The sequence below is a fragment of the Equus quagga genome, chromosome 13 (genome assembly GCF_021613505.1).
Source record: "Equus quagga isolate Etosha38 chromosome 13, UCLA_HA_Equagga_1.0, whole genome shotgun sequence".
Lineage (NCBI taxonomy): Eukaryota > Metazoa > Chordata > Mammalia > Perissodactyla > Equidae > Equus > Equus quagga.
Window position 1 is genome coordinate 25866011 of NC_060279.1, and position 22769 is coordinate 25888779.

Sequence of the window (22769 nt, forward strand, 5' to 3'; positions counted from 1 at the left end):
TGGCCCCAGGAGCCGCGCCCATGCAGTGGAGGGCCAGGTGGAGGACGTGGTAGGGAACCTGCGGCATGGCACGGTGGCTCTGCAGGAAGCTCAGGACACCATGCAAGGCACCAGCCGCTCCCTCCGGCTTATCCAGGACAGGGTTACGGAGGTGAGGTGTTATGGCTTCCTTCCCCCCATATTTGGGAATGAACAGACGGATTCAGGCATAAGACATAGAAGATGCCAGAAAGTGACCTGGAAGGAAACTGAGCTGGGGACCTAATGAAAGAGGGTTACAAGCCCTGGGCCTGACTTTGAGCCTTTGGTTTTCTGGTCTTGTGGCCAGTGCAGCCGGCAGGGGCGGGCTCTGAGCTGCAGTGGGGGTGGGGTCAGCTGAGCTGGAAAAGGAGGAGGAGTGGATGCCAGAGGACAGATAGGGGATTGGGAGGGGCAATGGTGATGTCCTGCTTGTTGAGAATTTTAGCTGCCTGAAGAGATGGAGAAAAGAACAACGAAGGCCACTGCCTATGAGACCCACCACAGACCCCAGGTGTCTCTCTCTCCACAAAGGTTCAGCAGGTACTGGGGCCAGCGGAAAGACTGGTGACTGGCATGATGGAGCAGCTGGGTGACTTCCGAGCACGAATGGAGACGCTCCGCCGCCTGGCCAGGCAGCAGCGGGCGCAGGCAGCCCAGGCCCAGCAGCTCGCGGAGGACGCCAGTGAGCGGGCACTGAGTGCCCAGGAGGTACAGGGAGGGCAGAGTCAGCCTGAGGAAGTGCAGTCATGAGGGGTTCCTGAGTGGGAGAGGACTTTGTACACTTCATAAGATTGCTCAAAAGCAATGAGAATAGCAGATCTTCTAGGATAACCAGAAGGGGCTTCAGGATTAACCCAAACCTGGCTAGACATCTGAATTCTACCTCAATATGCCTTTAGCGTAGCTGGTTCAGGGATGTTGGAAATGATCTGGTCCAATATCCCTCCTTTTACAGATGAGGTGATAACTTTGTCCAGGCCCAAAGCTCGTCTTCAAAGCAGGTCTCTTGACGCCCGATCCAGAGCTTGTGCCCTGTTGTGGCTACCCAGCCCAGACAGACACTCTTGACTTAGCCTAACCTGAGCCCCATCACTGTCAGAATTAGATCAGAGAGAAGCTCAAAGAGCCACTCTCAATGTCTCTAGTGTGCCAGGAACTTTAGCACTTGCAGTCGCTATACAATGGCCATGCTGCCAAGTGTACATGTTAAGTGACAAGTATGTGCCTGGCACCGTGCTGGAAGTGAGGTGGGAGATGACAGGACCTGCAGATGGAGGGAAGGAAATACAGAGGAAGTTTAAGATATAGTTTGTGGCACATGGGTTTTTTTAGGTAAAACCAACCCGTTGGGAATATTAGGAGGCACCTTATCTCCTTGTGTTGGTTCAAGTGATGTCAAGTTCTTTAGCCAAAGGTCTTTAGGACTTTCAATGGTGATGATGGTGAGACTGAGACTGTTCTACCTTTTTCAGGGATTTGACAGAATAAAGCAAAAGTATGCTGAGCTGAAGGACCGGTTGGGTCGGAGCCCCATGCTGGGAGAGCAGGGCAGCCGGATCCTGAGCGTCAAGACGGAGGCAGAGGAACTGTTCGGGGAGACCATGGAGATGATGGACAGGATGAAAGGTGAGAGAATGGTCCTGAGGACTGCAGGGCATCCTTAAAGGCTGGGACCAACCAGGGCTTCTGAGGCCCACTCTTATTGGAGCTAGCAGTGCTAAGGGAGTGAGATCAGTCAGGATTTCCTGAGCACCTAGTAAGTACGAGACACAATGATGGGGCTGTGGGGAGTGCAGAGATGTTCCCAAGACTTGGCCTGCCCTCAAGAAGCATGCAATCCAGATGGGGCCATATTTCCTATTGCCCATAAGATTCTTGAAGCTGTATTTAACAGCACAAGGAGGGCTGTGATAGGAACCCAAATAATAAGAGCTCTAGGTGTTCAGAGGATAAATTGACAGAGGGAAATGGTCAGTGAAGGTAATGTTCAGACAAGATAAAATTTGAGGTGGACTTGGAAGGATGTGTCAGCCTGGGAGAGGCTGTGAGGAAGAGGAGGGACATCAAGACAGGGTGGGTGGGAAGGAAGAAGGCATGTTCTGAGGATGGGAGCAGGACCACCCAGCAGGAGAGGAGGGTTGATGAGGACCAGAACAGGTCAGAGAGGAGTAGCATGGGGTCAGTGTGTCTGGGTCTAGGTGTTTGGCCTTGATGCCAGGATGAGGAGGGTAGACCCAGCCCCAGAGGCAGTAAGAAACCACCCAAGTGTTTTGAATACGGCAGAGACATAATGAGAGGAGATTTTGAAAGAGTGCTGAGGTTCCCCTGAAAGGAGAACAGAGATTTCCAGGAACCAGGCTCAATCTCTAGGATGTGATGATGGGGTCATTGCATTTGTGTGCCTAGTGAATGCCACAACCAGAGTTTCTCTGAATTTTAGAGAAAGCTTTTGACAAAAATCTGTTTGGTAAGCCAGGTGGACACTATGGAGAAGACAGTGAGTAAATATGAGACTATGGGCAGTCACAGCTGAAGGGTAAGGCAAGAGGAGCTGACCTAGATGGAAGTATCCAGAGGCTGGGTCAGTGTATGCCCTGGACTTGCCCATCAATGTTTTATATGAAGATAAAGAATTTGCTTATCAAATCTATGGACGACAAATAGTTAATACGCTAGATAACAGAACCAGTATTGTAAGGCAATCTCAGAAATCTAAAAGGATGGGCTGAAACTAGCAGGATGAAATTAAATAAGGAGAAAAATTATCTCCCACTCTGGCGTTGTCTGGACCTAAACTCACAAGTACAGCTCAGGTGAGGCCTGGCTTCTTAGTGGCTGATATAACTGAAAACGCTTTGCAACTGGTAAGTGATAAGCACATATGAGTTGTCACTCACCTGAAAAAGACCCAAGAGTTTTGAGTAACTGTTAGCTTGATATAAGTCATCAGTGTCTTGCCACTGCCAAAAGAGCCAATAAATCCAAAGCAGACAAAAGAAGGCTCAGTAATGGCTCAGGGATGATATGAAAAATATTTAGTAACTGGTGTGTCATGCATCTACCAACCAGAAAAGGCCCAGGTTGTAGCACTGGAACAAGTATTTACTTGCTTGCAGGAATTAACCTTTATTTGCAGGATTATAGGGAATATCATGCACAGGGGGCTTCTGGGGGTTGGGACCAGGGAACAGAATAGCAGTTGTTAAAATTTCAGTGTTTTATCAGCCCATAGGTCCATGTGAGTGCCCACTGGCTGAATGCAGCCCGGTAATAACCCTGTTACACGCTGCTGATAGGATACCACCTGGGCAGTGGTGTTCAGTGGTGGCTACTATATCTGCAGAAGGAATATTGACAGACCTGCACACATTCGGAGGGAGGTTGACCAGGGTTGGGAGGTAGGGAAGGGCTTGATAATTATGTCAGATGAGGAATGGATGAAGGAACTAGGGAGGCTTAATCTGGAGAAGATGAGTCTCAGACGTTTGAAGGACTGCCATGTGGGAGGGCAAATATATTCCTACACCCCCAGGAGAGCCGGTGCTGGTGGTCCAGTGGTTAAGATTCGGTGCGCTCACCACCGTGGCTGGGTTCGTTTCCACTTAGAGAATCACACCACCCATCTGTTGGTTGTCATTTGGCAGCTGTGGGCAGCTGTGATGCTGAAAGCTATGCTACTGGTATGTCAAATTCCAGCACGGTCACCCATGGTGGACAGGTTTTAGTGGAGCTTCCAGACTAGACATACTGGGAAGAAGAACATGGCCACCCACTTGCAAAAAAATTGGCCATGAAAATCCTGTGAATGGCAGTGGAGCATTGTCTGATACAGCACTAGAAGGTGGGAGGATGGCGCAAAAAGACCAGGCAGGAGTCCCCTCTGCTGTACATGGGATCACTAGGAGTCACAGTTGATTCGACTGCACTAACAACAGAAACAGAAACCCCCAGGAGACAGATCTGGGACACTCCAGTGGAAGCAAGAAGGGGTCAAATTCTGGTTTAATGAGAAGACATTTCTAACAACTAGAGCTGCCTCAAGTTGGAGCCTTGGGGCGCAGTGCTCTCCTCCCTATTGCTGGAAAAGTTCAGGCTGAGGCTGGGTGCCAGCTCTCATGAATGCGGTGGAGGGGCCTCCTGTCTAGGGTGACAGGAGGCACAGGCTGGACTTGATCACTTCGGAGTCTTTCCAACCCTCCACACACATCTAGTGGTGGTTTGCAGAGTGGACTGGAGGGGGAGGACTAGATGTATCTGGAGTAGCATTTTGGGAGGGAGAATGGGGAGGAATTCTGGTCACCCACCAGCTCTTTTGCCGTGGTGCCCACTTAAGGATCGTTGGTGGGATGGCAGCTCTCTGGGTCCAACAGCAGTGGGTTGCTAATCTTGGTGCTAGTGTCCTCCCTTCTCAGTCTGGGATAACTGAGAGCCTAGAGCAGAGGACAAGGGTGGGGTCAGGTGGCTAATTGGGGTGAGGGTTCCCTGGGTCTGGCCACATTTTTCTAAGAGTGGGCTGGGGCTGGGGAGGCATGAGGCTGGAGAGAGCTGCCTTGGAGGCCAGCCTCCCCTAGAGGTGATTGCTCCTGCAGGTGCTGCCTCCAGGTGGGTGAGAGGAGAAGGAAGGGTTGGGAGTCTCTGGGTGTCTCACCAGCTCCTCCTCCTCCCTCTGCTGTTCCATCTGCCCGCAGACATGGAGTCAGAGCTGCAGCGGGGGAGCCAGGCCATCATGCTTCGCTCGGCGGACCTGACAGGGCTGGAGAAGCGCGTGGAGCAGATCCGTGACTACATTAACGGGCGTGTGCTCTACTATGCCACTTGCAAGTGATGCTCCAGCTTCCAGCCGCTGCCCTCTTTGCTTCTGGGGGGGGGGGGGGGGGCAGATGGGGTTTGAATACTTTCCAGCTCGAGGAGACTTTTATGCAACCTCCAGGACCACCTGGACCACCCCTGGTGTGCAGCTATTAAGATTACTCTGGGCTGCAGCTGAGCCTGAGCAGATGGGACCACTACATCCAAGGGAGAGAGATCGTAGAGGTGGGCCATGTCACTGTGACTAGCAGCTCTCAAGTGGAGGGAGCTTGGCTGGGCAGTGTCCTCACCCTTCATCCTCCAGTGAGGCTGAATCCTGGACCAACACAAAAACTTCACAGAAAGTGATGTACAAATGAAAAGTCCAATAAAATCTTTGGAAAGAAACCTGGAGGTTCAAAGAGGGAAAATGGTCTCTCTCCCCATTAAGGAAAGCTTTGCCCCTCTTTTCTATCTCTCATTTGGGGTTCCTGGGTTCTCCTCTGCTCAAGCGTAAGGCCTGGTGGTGTATGATGCATAGGCTGCCCCACTCTGCTCAGTCCAGCTTGCTCGTCACCCAGACTCGGGCACACTGGACCCCTTTGCCCCCGGGACCCAATGCATTCCATCCTTGATAGACCAGAGGAGCCATTTTCATCTTTGAACAGTGATCCAGTTTCTATTTACGGATGAGGAAATAGACATCCAGAGAAGGAAAGTAAGGTGTCCAAATTCACACAGCTCCTAGAGGCAGCAGCGAGACTAGAGTCTGTGCCTCTTGGGATCTCAAAGAGAAGTTGTAAACAGATATATATGTGTGTGTGGATGTGTATGGGGGGCAAATATGGGAATGGCATGAACACCTGTGTGCTAACCATGGCCCAGGTACTGCTAGGCATTTTGTCTCCATTAACTTCTTGATCATTATTAATCATATTAATTATTTATTGAGTGGTGTGCTAGACACATCATCTGCATCACCTTGTGAAATAGGGGGTGCTGTTGTTCCCATTTGACAGGTAAGGCAACCAAGGCACAAAAGGCTCAGTAACTTCCCCGTGGTCACAGACGTGGCAGGGCAGAGCTGGGCCTCAGATTCTTGTTCATCTAATACAGTCATTAGGAGAATGGATGCTGGAGCCAGACTGTCTGGGCTCCCACGGAGCCGACCCCAAGGGGTTGTTCTGAGGAGTAAATGAATCAGTACAAGGAACTCATGTCACTAGGTGCTTGGCACACCGTGCTCCCCATCCATGTCAGCTACGACCACACCTTGATTCGCCCTGACCTCAGCTCTCCACACACTTTCTACTCCACACAGGCTCAGGAGTCCCTGAGCTGCTTCTGAGGTTGAGAAGAACCAAACGAAGCCTCATAGAGAAAAATATGTCCATTTATTGAGCACAACACTGAGCATGAAGCTGGAGGGGGTGGGGGGCGAGAAAACTCGGGAGGGACAGGAATATTGTGCCTGATTTTCATGGAGAAAAAGGCAGAGCAGAAGCAGGATTAGAATTATTGGTTGAAATTAAAATAGTCAACTTCCAATTTAATTGGGTGTGTGTGTGGAGGGCATCTGGCCCGGATCATAATTCCTCATAGTACTTAGTCACGGATTTCATTCTTTTTCATCTTGGAGGCCTTTGGACTGGGGAGGGAGGGAGGTGGTCCAGAAGTATGTTGCGAGTAGGCTGGCGGGGTCTCGGCGTGGTTGGGAGCTAATGCTGGAGTTAAGGATTTGGACTTTGAGGGCTCACAGGTAGACCATGGAGCTGCCTGTCATTCGTGCAGGTGGGCGGGCAACTGCATTAATGAGCCCATTCTGGCCATGAGGACAAAGGCTTGAGAGGCAGGAGCGAGAGTGTGCTGAGCAGGGAGTCTGGGTAGATGCTCCATATGGCTTTGCTCGGAGAATGTGAGGCAGCCTGGCCAGCCCGTAAGCTTTTCACGACAAACAACACAGACCCAGGCAAGAGCTATCTACGTACACTGCACAGAGCCACGGCACGTAGGGTGTGGGGGCACAGAGCAGGCAGGTCAGGGAGACCTGGAAGCCGGCGGACGCTGCTCCTCCTGCCCGTGGCTTCAATGACGCCTGTGCATCTTGGGGCTCACTCCTGGGCCTTCTCTGAGGGTCTGCCCCAGGCGGCAGCAGTGTGCTGCTTCCGATCTGAAACCGCTCCTGCCAGGCCCTGCTCTGCTTGCCCCCCTTCCTCCCACTGCAGGGTAGACTCCAGGTTTGGAAGGACAGAGAAGAGTTGAACATCTCTCCTGCAGAGGAAAGAGGTTCAGGGTAGGGGTGAGGCTGCCGCCTCTGGCACCCCTCAGACCCTGTCATTCAGACTCTGGATGGGGCTTTCCTTCTGGGACAGAAGCTCTCCTTCCCCGCCACCCCTGTGCCGCCCACCCTGGCCCCCCTGCCTCTGGTCCCCTCACCTGAAAATTGTAGTGACACAGGGCCAGGCTCCAGGGATCACATAATGAGACAGACTCCAGTCTGCCCCGCCCGGCAGTGGGAGCTGCCACTGGCTTTGACTGGCACCATGACCTCTGATTTGAAGTTCCTGGGAAGGAAATGAAGCAACAGGCTATGAAGTCTTTGAGGAAGGAAGAGGAGCTGGGAGGGTTCTCTGTGCCTGTGGCATCCACTCAGCCCTCCCTCTGTGAGGTTCAGAAAGAACAAGCCCTTGCAGAAAAGTCTAATAAGACAACTAAGTCCTGTTCCTGCCCCCAGAACACAGCGGCCCTGGAAACTCAAGGTCAGTGCTCACCATTCACATGCACCCAGTTTCCTGTGGGCATTTATAATCTCTGTTGCTTCACTCTACTTTTACAGTACCTTTATGAGGCAGCCGGAGCAGGTAAATATAATTCAATCAACCCATTTTACAGATGAGCAAACTAGAAACAGAAACAGTGATGGACTTTATGGCCACACAGCTAGGGAGTGGTAGGGACAGTACTGGAAGCATTTCCCTTGATGTCCCATCCAGAGCTCTTCCCACCCTACAGAACATCTGAGCAGGAGAGGCCCTTTGGTCAATTTCTTTCAGCCCCGTTGCCCGAGTTCTTTCAGACCCAGGCTGAGCATGGCTAAACCTCTGACTTTGGCTGAAAATACGTACTGTTTTTTGTTGGCCTTTTTAAGGAGTGTGGGCTCGGAGCAGTAGGAGGACTTCCCTTTGCTCCCAATGCTCAGGCAGCTGGAGCAGCAGCCGCAGGGCCCGATGGCCAGGGGCCCCTGCCGCATGGGCACCAGGCTGCTGCTGATGCGGAGGGAGCCATTGACTAGGCAGTTGAGGGACCTGCCCCCGGGGGCAGTAGGCCTGGGGCTGTGCTTGCAGGGCAGCCGGGTCAGGGCAGGGAGTGCCACATTCTGGTCCAGGGCGGGTGCCTCGGTGATGGTGATCTCAGGGGAGCTGGGTCTCAAAGCCTCTGAGGCTTGAGGGACGGGCGGCCTGTTCTCCACCTCTGGCCGGACACCCGGGCTGTGCAGGTTCATGTGCAGCTTCCTCATGTGGTGCACCACGGCTGCTGCGTTGAAGGCTTGCTAAGGAGACACAAGACCAGCCTCTGGCTCTCTCCACCCTCAGAGGCCCATGAGGCTCAAGCTTTCTCTTTGCCCTCTGGCCTCTTGAAACCCATGTGCCACTTCTCATTTCAGAGAGGGTCCATGGAGCTCCAGTGTCTGCTGGGAGGCTCCAAGGGAAGTCCCTACACCAGCCCCTGCCCCAGCCCCAGCCCACCCACCTCCCCAAGAGGACAACTTACCCTCCACTTGCTCTTGGCAAAGTTCTTCTGGATCTGGAGGCTGACTGACGGGTAGATGTCCCGATGGAGAGCTGTATTTCCGTCAATCCTGTGGACGCAGAGGGGACGCCTAGCTAGTGGGTGGCTATGGGAACTCAGCCAGGGAGTGGGCAGGGGTTCTGCACGCAGGTCCAGGTTAAGCCTAGTGGAGAGCCCCAGGAGATGGGCAGCCCACTATAGGAAAGGGCTGGAACCAAGGCTTCTCTGTCCCCTGGGCAGGTCACAGGGGGCCTATGCTTTGGCAAAATGAACAACTTGCTTTAGGGCAGGGTCAACAAACTGCTGCCAGTCAGCCCAATCTACCCGTTGCCTGTTTTTGTAAATAAGGTCTTATGGGGACACAGACACGCCCATTCATCTGGGTACCAGCTGTGGCTGCTTCCGTGCTACAATGGCAGAGTTGAGTAGTTGCCACAGAGACGGTATGTCCAGCAAAGCCTAAAATATTTACTATCTGGCTTTCTACACAAACGTTTACTGACCCCTGCATCAGAGGGCGCTTGGGTTGTCACCATCCTTTAGCTCAAAACTTTGCTGAGTATCCACCTCCTCCCAGAAGCCTTCTTCAGTGAGGCCACCGATACAGGCTGCCATCTTCCTGTCCCCCTAGGCTCTCATTTACCCATCTCTGTATTCCTCACACGCTTGCCATGTGCACAGTCCTTGCTAGGCACTTAGGGACCCAGAAGAGTAACAGAGGTATGCCCCCTCTAGGGGCTTTCAGTGTGGATGTGGAGCCTTGTTTCATGTCCTGAGCTAGAGTAATTCACAGTAAGCTGGGTAATTGATAGAGATGGGATGGTCTGTCTGGACTGCAGGAGCCAGGGCTGCAGTGAAGCACGGAGGCTGCTCTGGATCCTGAAGGATGCTACATGCAAGGCAAGAGGCAGGGCATTCTAGGTGATGAAAATGGTGTGACCCAAGTTGTGTTTGGAAAGAGCTTGGAATATGGGGTGGGGGTGGGCATGGAGACAAGTATAGCTATAGGCCTTTCTGCACTAGAGAAGGTGTGTTGGGAATCCTGGGAAATGAAGTTGGAGATAAAGGATCAGGCCAGATTAGGGAAAACCTGGAAAGACAAAGGAATCGAGGCTTGCTATGGTAGGGAGTGGGGAGCTATTGTAAATTCTTGAGCAGGGGTGTAGCATGAAAAAGAGAAGAATTTGAAGATTTTTATTTAACTACTTTACCAATTGGTTGCTTTATGATTATTCTCAAATCACTTCATACAGAGCAAGTTTTGACTACAGACGCTCTGAAGAACAGAACAGAGTTGCCTATTCCTGGGTGTCCCTTGAGTATTGCACCCTAGTGCTGGGTGACAGTGCCTGGCTGTGTCTGCCCCCTGCACTTCACTGGACTACCACGCTGCCACCCAAACTTGCTCGATTAAATGCTGTTTGCATCTCCAGCTGGACCCGATGAACACTGCTCTGCTCCTTGGATGTCGCAACAGAAAACAGCTCAGGGCAAGCAGATTCCAGGGACATGCAATGTGAACGAGTCAGCATGGGTTTTTGGGAGCCACAAGGCTAGGGTCTAGAGCCCACCCCATTCCTCACTCACCAGGGGTGCCTCAAGGCCTTCTCACAGGTGTACCGCACGTTTGGGTCCTTCTCCAGCAAGTGGCAAATAAAATCCTTGGCTAAGGGAAGCAATCAAAGACACAACAACTAAGGACCAGATTTCACGACTGATGGAAATTCACTTCCGGGCTGGTGGGTGGCAGAGAATGCATCTTTAGCTAATCTTCCAAAGAGGCAATTTTAAGAGTCTTAAAAGAGGAAAAAAATTCAAACCACCTAACAACAACCCACCATAAACCACCAAAGACAGGGTCTGTGCAGCCTCACCCACACAGCACTGCAGATACGTCTCTTGTCACGAGGCACCAGCATGCGTGTACGCCACGTGGGTGTACATTTGCACCGATTCAGGGGCCAGAACCCGCACTGGGGCTCACATGTAATTGCTAGCTTTTTCCAGCTCTGATCTCCGCTTAATGGACCCAACAACATTTAATGACTGTCCTCTCACACACAGACACTGCATGCCCTCGGTCTTTTAAAAGGCAAAATGTGGCCTTGGTTTTGCCACTCCTGCCTGGAACACTTCCCTGTGCCTGGCTCTGCCCTTCTGGCTCCTGGTCTAAACTCCCTCCCTCCCTCCCTTTCACCAGGCATGCTGTGGCTCTGCCTCCAGGAAAACAAAAGCATGAAACTTAGATGCAAAGAATTTATTTGTTCTTTGAACCAGATGAAGATTTCTCCACTTTCCTTGGCAGCCTGTTCTGTAAGATTCCCCAGGGACTTTCAAGAGCCAGGACTGTCATCCTTCGTTAAGCTCTTTTCTCTTGGCAATCTCTGCCTTGAGGCTGTTATCTTGTCCTTCAACGGCACTGGCCTTACCTGATTCCGAAATGTCATCCCAGAATGGAGACTCAAACTCATAGTAGCCCTCCTTGATCTTCTCAAAAAGCTTAGACTCAGTTTCTTCATAGAAAGGAGGATACCCACACAACCTGCAGTGGAACAGGAAGGAGGTACGCTACCGAACAACCCCATCAACTCTGGGCCAGCCTCTCCCGTCCACCCAGCCTTCTACCACATACACAGGCAGGCAGCAGGGTCCCTGACCAGCAGTGTGACCAGGACATGGATCTGCCTCTGATTCAGAAATGATGCAGGTCCCATTGAGTGTCTATGCAAAAGCCAAAGCTTGGGACAGGCAGTCCTGCAAGGCTCCTTTGTATATTATTCCCCCAAAACCCTCACCACGTCTCCTTGTACTTCACCTGACTCTTAGATGTTGTATAAAATATCTTTAAGAAGGATGATAGGTTGTCCACTTGAATGTAAGTTTCATGAGGGATATTTTAGGCTCTTTTGCTCTTTATTCTTTAGTACCTAAACCAGTGATTAGCACAGAGTAGAAAGTCAATGAATATTTGTTGAGTAAATGAATGAATGAGAGTAATTATTCAATATAAGCTGAGGAAATAGAGAACTGAATCCACGCTGAGGGGTAAATGACTAATAGCAGGTTATTTTCCTCAGAGCAAAGTTTGCTATAGGTAAGGAGGGATGGTGGGAAAGGGTGATGAGTGGGTTTGGAGAAGAGAGCCTGAGGATGTGTGGAGAGGAGCAATGGCCAGGTCCACCCAGACCATCGAGGTGCCTCGAGCTGACATCACCACAGGCTGAGATGCGAACATCGTGCACACTTGGCTTCAAGCTTGGCATGGCCTCTTGCTTTTTCCTTGCTCATTTAGAGCAGGGCTTAACACATTTATATATAGTAAATGGGGGTGGGGGTGCAGGAAGAGGGTGCTGAACAGGGGGTTCGCACTGAACTCTGTTTTTATAACTTGATGGAGATCAGGACAGGAACCTTTGGAGCTGTGGGCATGAGTCAGCGTGTGTGTATGTGTATGCACGTGTACCTGCACATGCTTTGGAGGTGGCTGCTGCTTGAGGAGCTGAGACAGGCGAGGGGAGAAAAACGGGTGAACAGGCTCTGAGACTCTTAGGAACTGAACCAAGGCCAGCTTTTACTCACAATATGTAAGTGATGACGCCAATGGACCAGCAATCCACGGCCTTGCTGTAGGGTTTCTGGGCTAATACTTCCGGAGCTGCAGCAAACCAAAGGCAGAGTCAGGGCTGGGGCAAGAGGAGAGGGTTGAGGGGTGAGGGCCAAAGGCCAGGAAGAGGCTTAGAGAAGAGGACTAGGGCAGCCCCTGGGATGGTGTTTCTTCTATAAGACTGAAAACTCCCCTAGTGCAGGGACTGTGTCTCTCCCATCAGACTAAATCTTCCTCCATCAGACTGGAAGGTCCATGACAGGGCCTATGACTCCCCCATTAGACTGGGGATCTCTGGGGCTATGTTTCCCCCATCCCATCAGACCGAGTACTCTCTGAAGGCAGGGGCTGTGTCTCCCCACTCAGTTGGGGGATCCCCAGGGCAGGAACTGTGTGTCTCCCTTCAGACGGTGAAGTCTGCAAAGTAAGGACTGTCTCTCTCCCACTAGACTGGGATCTCCCTGAAGGCAGGCACTGCGTCTCCTCGGTAAGGGAGGAACCCCCAGAAGGCGGGCAGGACCTGTCCCATCAGTCTCTGGTACCTTCTGATGACAGGGCTTAGTCTGCCCTATCAGATGGGGAACTCCATGAGGGAATGAGTCATGTCTTCCTCTCACTGGGGGCTTTGGGGCAGTAGAGAGCTACCTTCTGTATTTACCCCAGATACCAGTGCTTTGGACCCAGTGGGACTCAATCCCTGATGGTAAGTGACTCACCTCTGTTTGGGGAGAGAACAGATTCCCTCTATTCAGTCAGGGTTCTGCTTCCCACTTCCCATCCCCAACCAGGTGATGACTGGCTAAGAAGGAAGGTGCAGGAGTGGGTGCTCTGAGTTTTGGCTTTCCCCCCATGGATCTCAGGAATGCTCTCACCTGGTAACTTGCCTGCTCTTACTTTTTGGGAGGCCCATTTCTGCCAGTGTCCTAGGATGTTTCCTTGGATATATATTTGAGGGCCCATATCTGGGTTCCTCAGATTCAAACTCAACACTATACCTCCAGGATACCAATAAGTGGGAGTCTGAGGTCTCCTCTAGAGGGGGAGAAAGGAAAGGGGGGCTAGTGGTCAACCTGCCAACAATATAATGATCGCTGGGTTTGTGATTTTGTCTCTGCCCCTGGTCTAGCTGGAAGACAAAGGCAGGAAGTCTGTCTGCAAAAGTGAGAGACAAAGTAAAGGCAGGGGCTGTGGGAAGGGCTCATTTGCAGGCTGTCTCAAAGATGTAGGGTTTGGGAGCAGTAGGGGTAGTTCCAGAGAGAGATGGATTGGCTGGCCCTAAACCTCATAAGTGAATGCTTTACCTGGATGGCCCCTGAAGTTGAACCCTGTCTCCCCACAGCCCCTCTTCTCTGTGAATAATATCCATGTGGTTGAACATAGCCAACTGGTCAACCTCCTTCCTGCTCCCAGACTCACCCACATAGCCTGGGGTCCCGCAGGCGGTGGACATGACACCACTCTGCTCCATCTTAGACAGACCAAAGTCTGTGATCATGATCTTAGAATTCTCTTCAGGAGTGAGGTACAGCAGGTTTTCAGGCTGTGGGAGAAGAGAAATATCACGTAGTATAGGACATAATCACCTGAAACACACGTTTCTTTCCATCCCCCCAGTGTGTAATTTCTTAGGAAGCTGCAGCCTGGGCTCCTGACTTCAAGGCCAAGCTCATCTCCCCCTATTCCTCCCTCCTTCTTCCTACCTGCACCCTCATGCCCTGCACTTCAGCATTCTGTATTCTGCTTATGGTCTCGACTTTGCTCAGCTTTGTAGCCATCAATGTCCTAATCCCTTCCTTTCCTCATCCCCAACTACTCCAAGACTCTTTGTTTGTTTGAAGATTGGCACCTGCGCTAACATCTGTTGCCAATCTTTTTTTTTTCTTCTCCCCAAAGCCGCCCAGCACATAGTTGTATATTCCAGTTGTGAGTGCCTCTGGTTGTGCTATGTGGGACACCGCCTCAGCGTGGCCTGATGAGCGGTGCCATGTCTGCACCCAGGACCCGAAGCAGTGAAATCCTAGGCCACCAAAGCGGAGTGTGCGAACTTAACTGCTTGGTCCTAGGGCCGGCTCTGAGATTGTTTGTTTTTTGAGGAATTAACCCTTAGTTCATTGTCTCTGATCTCTCTAAAGTCTGGCACATGCCTGAGGCAATGTTGATCCTCAGTAAGTATTTATTACACTTGATTTTGACTATGGCTGGGTTCAAGAAACATATGGTTGATTTTGGTATCCTAATAGAGTGAGGCCTAGCGAAAAGTTCATGAAAAGGCTTGGGTACAAATTAACAATGATTCTTCAGTCAACCAAGATTTGTTTAAGGAATCTGAGGGCAGAAGGGGCCTTATTCTATTCATCCAACCCTCTCATTTTACAGAGCTTAGACTGCCCAAGACCCATGCAGCTTCCTAAAGGGTCATTCTTTGTTTCCCACCAAGGACTCCCGCCTGGGCACCTTTAAGTCTCTGTGGACGATGCCATTCTCGTGGAGGTATTTCACTGCTGACAAGACCTGCTGGATCACCAGGCTGGCATCCTTCTCTGTGTAGACACCCCGCTCCAGGATCCGGTCAAAGAGCTCCCCACCAGAAACACTGGGCACAGGGCAAAGACAGGCATCCAGTTGTTAGTTCATGTCAAAGGGACATGAATGTGTTTGTTCTGTAGCCAGGGGCTCACAGCTGCGGTGGAACAGGCAGGTGCCCACAGACCATTATTCGAGGGATGCAAGGAGGACCACCCCAATTTTAGAACCCCTCCTTTGGGTGTTTGAATGATGTCATTAGTGAGTCATTTCTTTGGGCCACAATTAACCTCTCCCTGGAAACTTCCTTTAAAATGCAAAATGCTCCTGGATAGGGTCTAGCAAGGAGCCGATAATCCCTTATTGTGGACATATTTCTTAGCTGCTTTCTTTCCTGGCCTAGGACACAGGAAGCCATGATGAAAAGGAGAGGTGAAACTGGAGTCAGGCAAAGTAGGCAAGAGAGGGTGTGCAAAGAGAGTAACTGCTTAAGCCATGATTTCTTTCCTCATTTTGGAAAATTGGGCTACCTCAAGCTGGAATTATGGGGTGGAGCTCTGGTGGTGTTTTGAGGCTCAAATGACATGGTATCTTAGGACTCAGGGGAGCTTTAAGATCAAGTCCAGCCCTCAACTCTTGAATGCCACCTACACAATTTTTTGCCAAGAAGTTTCTGGTCAGTACTGGAACATCTCAGTGGTGGGGAACGCCCTACCTCCTAAGACAGACTATTCTATCTTTTGTCACTTTCTCAATATTTTTATATACTTTGATGGCACTCAACTGTTTATATCAGCAGATATCAATTCCGCCCATTAGCGCCACACAGAACAAGAATACCATCCTTCCACATGAATCTTTTCAAGTATGTGAAGACAGTGAAATGCTTTCCTGAGGCCTCCTCTGGGATAAACATCCCAGACTACTTCAACCATGAGCCAGAGTTTCCAACCCTCTCACCGTCCATCCTCCCTTCCCACTGTTCCATCGGATGTGGATAGGCACACATGACAGGATCATACAGTTATGAGGGCATAGACTTCTCCCAACAGAATGCACACATCTTACTCCTTTCGTTTCTGTCTTGCATCTCTGTCTTGGGCTCTGCTATAGGGGCTGCAGGCCCATGAGAAAGATACTCTTTGTACACAACTACAAATTCCTGACTAGGAGTGGCCTGGGCCCTGGAGCTGGCCCTCTAGTAGGCTTGGTGGCTCTTCAATGACATCTAAATCCGCCCAGTTCCCTGTTTCCCCTTAGCTGTCTGAATGACTATGTGCTAATTCTGTTGACTTGGCCTCATTAAGGTGCCACATGGTCCCTGCTCATTTGTTAGTGCAGCTCTGGGCACCCCCAACCTCACTCCCATGATTGCTACCTCTAGTCACTGGGCCTCAGGCAAGCCTAGGAGTTAATAGGCTGCTTAGGTCTGAGTGAGCTCATTAAAATTTCTGAGGAATCAGCCTGTCAGTCAAAGCACTGCATCCAGCTACACTGAAATTGCAGAATGATGAGTGTGTGTGTGTGTGTGTGTGTGTGTGTGTGTGTGTACTTTATAAATAGAAGTGTCTCTGAGCCCAAGACTGAGTCCTCAGGAGCACTGACCAACCCCTACAGCAGTCACTCTCAGGCAGAACTCTCCTCTATATATGACAATGATGCAGAAATCTTCATAATGAGGTACCATTTCTGTCCCACAGATGGACATACACAATCACAGCCTGTTTTAACTTTGGGTGGCTCCCTTTTGAGAAAGTCATTCTCTATATTGAATTGAAACTTATCTATCTATGGCTTCTATTCCCACAGTAATTTTACCCTGGAGTGAGGTTAAAACTTTTAATATCCAGTTTGATGGACATGGACAGAGTGGTCAAAATGGGCTCAAGTCATTGTGCCAGAGAAGGATTCTGGAGGCGCCTGCTATGCCAGGCATTACCCCTTCAGCTACAGGTTTGTGGGGAGGTCCAAAAAGTCTGCGAGGAGGGGCTGGGGCAGCAGGGGAGGATAGATGGGTTGGAGTTCCAGCTAATTGCTGGCTGGTGGGAAATATTTTAACAACTGGTGAGGCTAAACTGGAATGTACCGACTCAATAGTCAGCCCTAGTTTTACCTGTTGGCCCACACAGAACATGTCTACGACCAGAGGCACACTGAGCCTCAAAGAACTCTTGGCATTTCAGAGCCTCTTGAACTAATTCTGGATTTTGTCTTTTAATCACCATCCTTCCTTCACCACCGACCAGCCTCCTCTAGGCCTCCCAGGCCCCACGAGACGTCTGTGGAGGAAGCGGGTCACCTTCACTTACAGCTGCATGACCAGGTAGTAGTGGGTGGTGCTCTCGTAGATGTCCTCCAGGGTCACGATGTTTTCATGCTTGATCCTGGGGAAAAGTAAAAGTCATGGTGAAACGTATGTGGCTTAGGTTGTCCAGACAAAGCTTGCAGACCCAGCCCAGCTGGACTTTTATTTCTGTTAGAGACTTTTGGTGACAATGTTTAGGAAGATCACGTCCTTGTGAAGCCTTCCTAATAAGTAGGCAGTCACGAAGAAATCCCAGAGGAAAGATTTCCAGAGTGGCATTCCATCCCTATTTTTGAATGGATAACTGATTATCCTGCCTTTAGGGAACAAACATTTCATCGTTACTTTAGGAATCTCTTTAAACTTTACCCAAGAAGAGAGCTAAAAGAACCAAGGAAGACTAAGGGAACGCCCAAAACTAGGTTATTCTATAAAATGGGTACCCAGATCTCCTTCAGAAGCATCACATGAAGAAAGTTGACTGCAGCACGAGGGATTCAAGTTAACTAAGCCTCCTCCTGAGTAATCATGGAGGAAGTGTTGCAAAACTATTGTTCCAGGATACTGTGAGAAGCAGGGCAGATGCCCGTTCTGGGGGTCAGTTCTGTGGGATGCCTTAGACCAGTGATTCTCAACCAGGGGCTATTTTGTCCCTCAGGGGACATTTGACAATATCTAGAGACATTTTTGTCACGACTGAGGAGGGGGGAAGTGATATTGGCATCTAGTGGGTAGAGGCAGGAATGTTGCTAAACATCCTGCAAGGCACAGGATAGCCCCAAACCAACAAAGAACTCTCTGGTCTAAAATGTCAATAGCGATGCAGTTGGGAAACCTGGCTCTTGATTTTCTCTGCCTGGGATTCCTCAGAGGGTGAGGCAAGCAGAACGATCATATTAACTGGGGCCTTGGTTTCCCAGGCAGCAATTCTGCACATCCTGTGCCGGAAGACAATTTCTAAGAAGTTTTACTCATGGCTGTGCAGCACAGGGGTTAAGACCTTAGACTTGACTTCAGTTGGGTCTGAGTTCAGATCCGTCTTAGGCACTTACTAAACTTCGGCTGGCTTACCCAAATCTTCTAAGCTTTACTTTCCTTGTCTACAAGGTACATCTCTCTTCTAGGATTATATCAGGACTAAAAAGGTATTGCATGTCAAATGCTTAGTACAGTGCCTGGGGAATAGCAAACACATAATCAATAGCAGCTATCATCTTTAAGATATTTCTAAAATATAGACCTCTTGTGGTGGTTACACAATGGATTCAATTACGCTTATAAGTTGACAATGCTAACACTAATTTATCATTGATTCACTCAGTGAACAAATATTTATTGAGCACCTATGCTGTTAGGGATTGATGATACAAAGCAAAGATAAGAAAGACCAGCATAGTCTTTGTTCTCTCTGAGTCTACAGTCTCTCTCTGCTCTGATCTCTCTGGAGCCCAGACCTGTATCTCCAACATCCTCCCAGACACCTCCATGTAGAGATAGGTGGATATTTATATTCAATATGTCTAATCAACTTTTTTTTCTATTTCCTCCTTCCAAGCCTACATATCCTTTTTGTTCTCTATCCCAAGCAATGATATTACTGTGCACTTAATCATTCAATCTCAGGGCCATTTTTAATGCTTTTCTCTTTTACATTCTTATCAGCCAACCCCAAACCCAATCACTTCTCTCTTTGAAATGTCTCTTGAATGCAGTCTCCTTGCCACCACATGATCCCACCACTACCTTTGCTTGTATCCTCATCCCTTGCCTAGATTATTGAGAAAGTCTTGTGACTGGTCTCCCATCCTGTAGGCTGGCATCCTCCAGTCCATACTCACCATGCGTAAGAGGGATGACTCTAAAATATAAACCTGATCATGTGATTCCTTCTGTAAGACCCTTTGATGACTTTTCTCTGTCCATGAATAAAGTCAACACTCTTGATCATGACATCCAAGACCCTTTATAATGAGGTCCCGCCGATCGTTGTTTCATCTCCTGTCCCTTGGTGGTACTCACTGTAGGTTAAGGGGTTTCCAGTACTAACTCTTCCCCAACATCCCTTGCACTTCCATGAGTCTATGTCAAAGTTTATGCTACTCTCAGCCTGAATTCCTTTTCTGCACTGCTCCTCCCGCCTCCACAAAATTCAAGGACCCTCTTCTTTGAAAATGTACTTAATAATCGATACTCATGAAAACACACATGTAGGCAGAATAAACGTCTGCTCCAAACCCTGCCTTCTGTTAGTGTGGCTCACATTCAACTGGATTAGAATTTGTTACGAGCAGCTTTGTTTCTGCCCAGAAAATGTGAGCCTGAGGGTAAGGAATTTTGTCAGCCTCATTCTTGTGGCGCTGATGCCTAACACAGTTTTGGCACATGTAAGAGGTCTACAAGGGTTTGTTATATGAGACCTGCTGTAACCGTCCGATGATTTGTTAGTGTAGCCTCTATCATGATGGTTGGGGTGCTGAACCTACATTTGCCCTGGTATAAACTGAGGCTAATTTCCAAATCTTCCTTCATTATTGATTCTTCCTCGTATTGGCCCTCAACTGACTTTTGTTCCTTTAAGCTAATTACTCTCTGGTCAACACGTGCAAAGCTGTTCTGCTACCAGTTCGTTCACTAGTCAATTTGCTGGGGGAAAAAAATCAGCCAAGACAGCTGTCTGGCTAAACTTAGCTGATTGATCAAACTAACCCATCAGCGCAATCAAAGGGAGCAACGCGTTTGGGTGTGGAAATCCAGCCCTAGTCCTTCTCGAAGGTCATTTGTGAAGGAAATGTTGTGATCCCACAGTTGTACCTGACCAACCCTAAGACGCACTCACTTTTTCAACACGGCGATCTCATTCTCCAGGCTGCTGTCCCGGAAGGCAGGGGACTTCTTGATGCACTTCAGAGCAAAGAGCTTCCCAGTCACCCTTTGCTTCACCAGGAAAACTTCGGAAAAAGCTCCTCTGAGTAGAAGACACCAGGAGACAAAAATTAGTCCTGGCTGGCTAGAGAACATTGCTGGAGGCAAAACCAAAGGGCAGGTGAAGGAAGGTGGTTGGTAATTAGTTTCCATTGTCCTTCCAGTACCTGATGAGCTGCAGTGACGGCAGAGCCTACCTGATTTGCCATTGTGTCCTTTCTTTCATATCATGTGGGAAGGAAAAGATTCTACTACGGACACAGGGACTAGGTAGTTGCTATTTCCTGGTTCTATAATTTGAGAATGACTCCCAGAGACTGCTTCAGCTATGGAGAGATTTCTCCACTTGGCAAACCCATTAAAGAGAGGCCACTGCAGAGTCTATGTGCTTTGTGGCACACTGGAATGGCAGTTGGAGGTAGCACTGGGGGACAGGGCTCAGACACAGTGAGCAAGAAAAGACTCCTGGATCAGTTTTAGATGGTGATAATCACCTTGAACCAATGATCAGAGGCAAGGGGCTGAGCATCCTCTATTCAGCAGGATCTATGAGAACAAAAGACAGAACCCAGCAGCTCTGGGGCAGGCTTTCTGAAGATGAAGAAGATGGAATCCAACGGAAACACATGGTAGGATTCCAACTTAGGGGCTTCTTGGTTTGAAGGAGGTCCTCTGGAGACCAGGCCATCAGAATAGCAGTTAACTAGAGGTGGATGCTGGAGCCTGATTGCTGATGTTAGAATCTCAGCTTTTTGGGTGACAAGCCACTTAACTTCTATATACCCAGTTTCTTTGTCTGGAAAGTGGGAATGTCAATAGTTTCTGATTCACAGGGTTGTTTAGAAGATTAAATGAGTTAATATATGTAAAGTGCTTAAAAGCCTTCCTGACATCTATTAAACCAGATGTGTTAGATACTATTATTGTTATTACTATTATCATTTGAGTATCATTAGGGAGAACACCTGGTAGTCATGAGAGAAGAGAGGGTTTAAGTGAGGAAACAGCTGAGGCCTGCTCGCCCCTGCCATCTGGATATTCTAGAATGCAGGCCAATAGCACTCAAGCTGTGTAAGGACTTTCAGAATCTGCATTAGAAAGTACTCGGTGCTTCCTGTGTCTGAGCTTTCTGTTTCCCCAGCTGCCCTTGGAAGTGAGTTAATCAGAGCCTTCAGAGCTTGCTCCCTTCATTCATTTATTCACTCCTCTCTTCAATCAGGGTTTATTGAGCATCTACTGAGTCCTAGACACTGGAGAGAAAGAGGTAAGTATTTCTGCTCTTAAGGAACCTGTAGCCAACTGAAGAAACAGACAAATAAGCAATTCACATTTGATTTGAAAAATGTTATCCAGTATTCAATGAAAGCTTGTGGAGCTGACAGAACCTCTCTGTGTTTGGCACTGGGATCAGTGCTGGTCTGGCTTAGAATCTAGTGTAAGATATAGACACGTACAGATAAGCAGGGTGTATTATGAGACCACAGGAAATGGACGCTGCTCTGGTTGGGCAGGTTGTACACTGCACACCTCCAGCAGATGCCATTCACCTTGGAGCCTCTGTACATTTTCATACAATAATTATTACAACATTTTTTTCCTCCGGTAGACAGCAGCCCAGAGAAAAGGGCACTCTTTCCTAGTTTGTACAATGTGACCACTTGGGATAGCTGAGGAGCACATAATTCATGACCCTCTGACTTAAGAACACCCTGAGCTCAGTTTTAAGGGATGAGTGAGAGTTAGCCCAATGAAAAAACAAATTGGAAGTGATGTTTCGGGTGGGAGTGAGGAAGCATGAGAAAAAGCATGAAGGTGCAGAACAGCAGGTAGGGGTGGGGCTGCCAGAGGGTAGTCCAGCATCGTTTGTGAAGCATAAGGCAGGGAGTAACGGGAGATGAAAGGGGATGGACACCAGGTCCTACGCCTGGATGCTTATGGAAAATGCTCCACAAATGTCTGTGTAATGAATGGATGGATGAATGGATGATGGATGGATGTGTGAGAAATTTGGCCTGGGATTAGATATGTGTTGTGCTCATCTTTAGACCCTACTTTCCTTATCTGTAAAATGAGAGAATTGAATCACCTGGCCTTAAAGATTCCTTGCACCTGTGACACTCTAGGCTCTACTTTCATAATTCTCCCTTCCATCTGCGCCTTTAGAACCACTCATGGATGGTCCCATGCTTTCAAAGCTGACACCCGCTCTGGCTACTCTTTTGGAATGAGATCAGATTAAGGCTTTCAGGGGTGCCATTTGCATTGCAGTGTATATAAATGGCACCTCCTAGAATTGTGCAATTTGAAATGGTGTTACTACTCTTTTGCCTGAGGCTGTTTTATACAGTGTGTGTGAGTGCGTGTGTGTGTGTGTGTGTGTGTGTTTGGAGTGTGTCTGGCAGGGCAGGGAGAGGATTAGAAGACTAAATTGTGCCATCTGTCAGATTGGGGAGCAGAGAGCTAGCTTTGAGAGGGCAAGGTTGCTCGGGTCAGAAGGCAAGACAGGCAGAGCCTTCAGAACCAGGAATGCTTGCTGCGATAGAACGTGGTTTGTGTTTCCTACTCTGAAGAGCTCTCTACTCTTGCTGGAAGCCTGGGTGCTGGCAGAGGTGGTGGACGAAATCAAGGAGAAAAATCTCTTCCTGGGAAGTGAGAAGAGGAGGTCTGGGACTTGGGTGACATACCCCCTGCTATGGACTAGCTCTGCCCGTTGTCCCTACGGCTGCCCCAGGCCACTGGAATTGTGGATGGTTTCTGAGCAGATTTAGCAAAAGCCTATTCTCCCTGGTGGGTTGTTCCAGAGGAGCTGAGGACCAG

General features: G+C 49.3%; 2 protein-coding genes across 2 annotated transcripts in view; one reads left to right on the forward strand and one right to left on the reverse strand.

Moving 5' to 3' along the window:
* Positions 1 to 5217, forward strand: part of LAMB3 (laminin subunit beta 3) — a 39367-nt gene extending 34150 nt beyond the window's left edge. The window contains exons 20-23 of the mRNA XM_046682479.1: positions 10 to 151; positions 553 to 729; positions 1494 to 1647; positions 4710 to 5217. Of these exons, the coding sequence (XP_046538435.1) occupies positions 10 to 151; positions 553 to 729; positions 1494 to 1647; positions 4710 to 4846 (610 nt within the window). The 3' untranslated portion in view covers positions 4847 to 5217. The remainder of the gene's footprint in view (positions 1 to 9; positions 152 to 552; positions 730 to 1493; positions 1648 to 4709) is intronic.
* Positions 5218 to 6186: 969 nt separating this feature from the next.
* The window catches only part of CAMK1G (calcium/calmodulin dependent protein kinase IG), a 29548-nt gene continuing 12965 nt past the window's right edge, over positions 6187 to 22769 (reverse strand). The window contains exons 3-13 of the mRNA XM_046682869.1: positions 19867 to 19995; positions 17035 to 17109; positions 14657 to 14795; positions 13619 to 13742; positions 12178 to 12253; positions 11028 to 11140; positions 10186 to 10264; positions 8581 to 8668; positions 7935 to 8359; positions 7246 to 7373; positions 6187 to 7080 (exon numbers count right to left, since the gene is read on the reverse strand). Of these exons, the coding sequence (XP_046538825.1) occupies positions 7283 to 7373; positions 7935 to 8359; positions 8581 to 8668; positions 10186 to 10264; positions 11028 to 11140; positions 12178 to 12253; positions 13619 to 13742; positions 14657 to 14795; positions 17035 to 17109; positions 19867 to 19995 (1339 nt within the window). The 3' untranslated portion in view covers positions 6187 to 7080; positions 7246 to 7282. The remainder of the gene's footprint in view (positions 7081 to 7245; positions 7374 to 7934; positions 8360 to 8580; positions 8669 to 10185; positions 10265 to 11027; positions 11141 to 12177; positions 12254 to 13618; positions 13743 to 14656; positions 14796 to 17034; positions 17110 to 19866; positions 19996 to 22769) is intronic.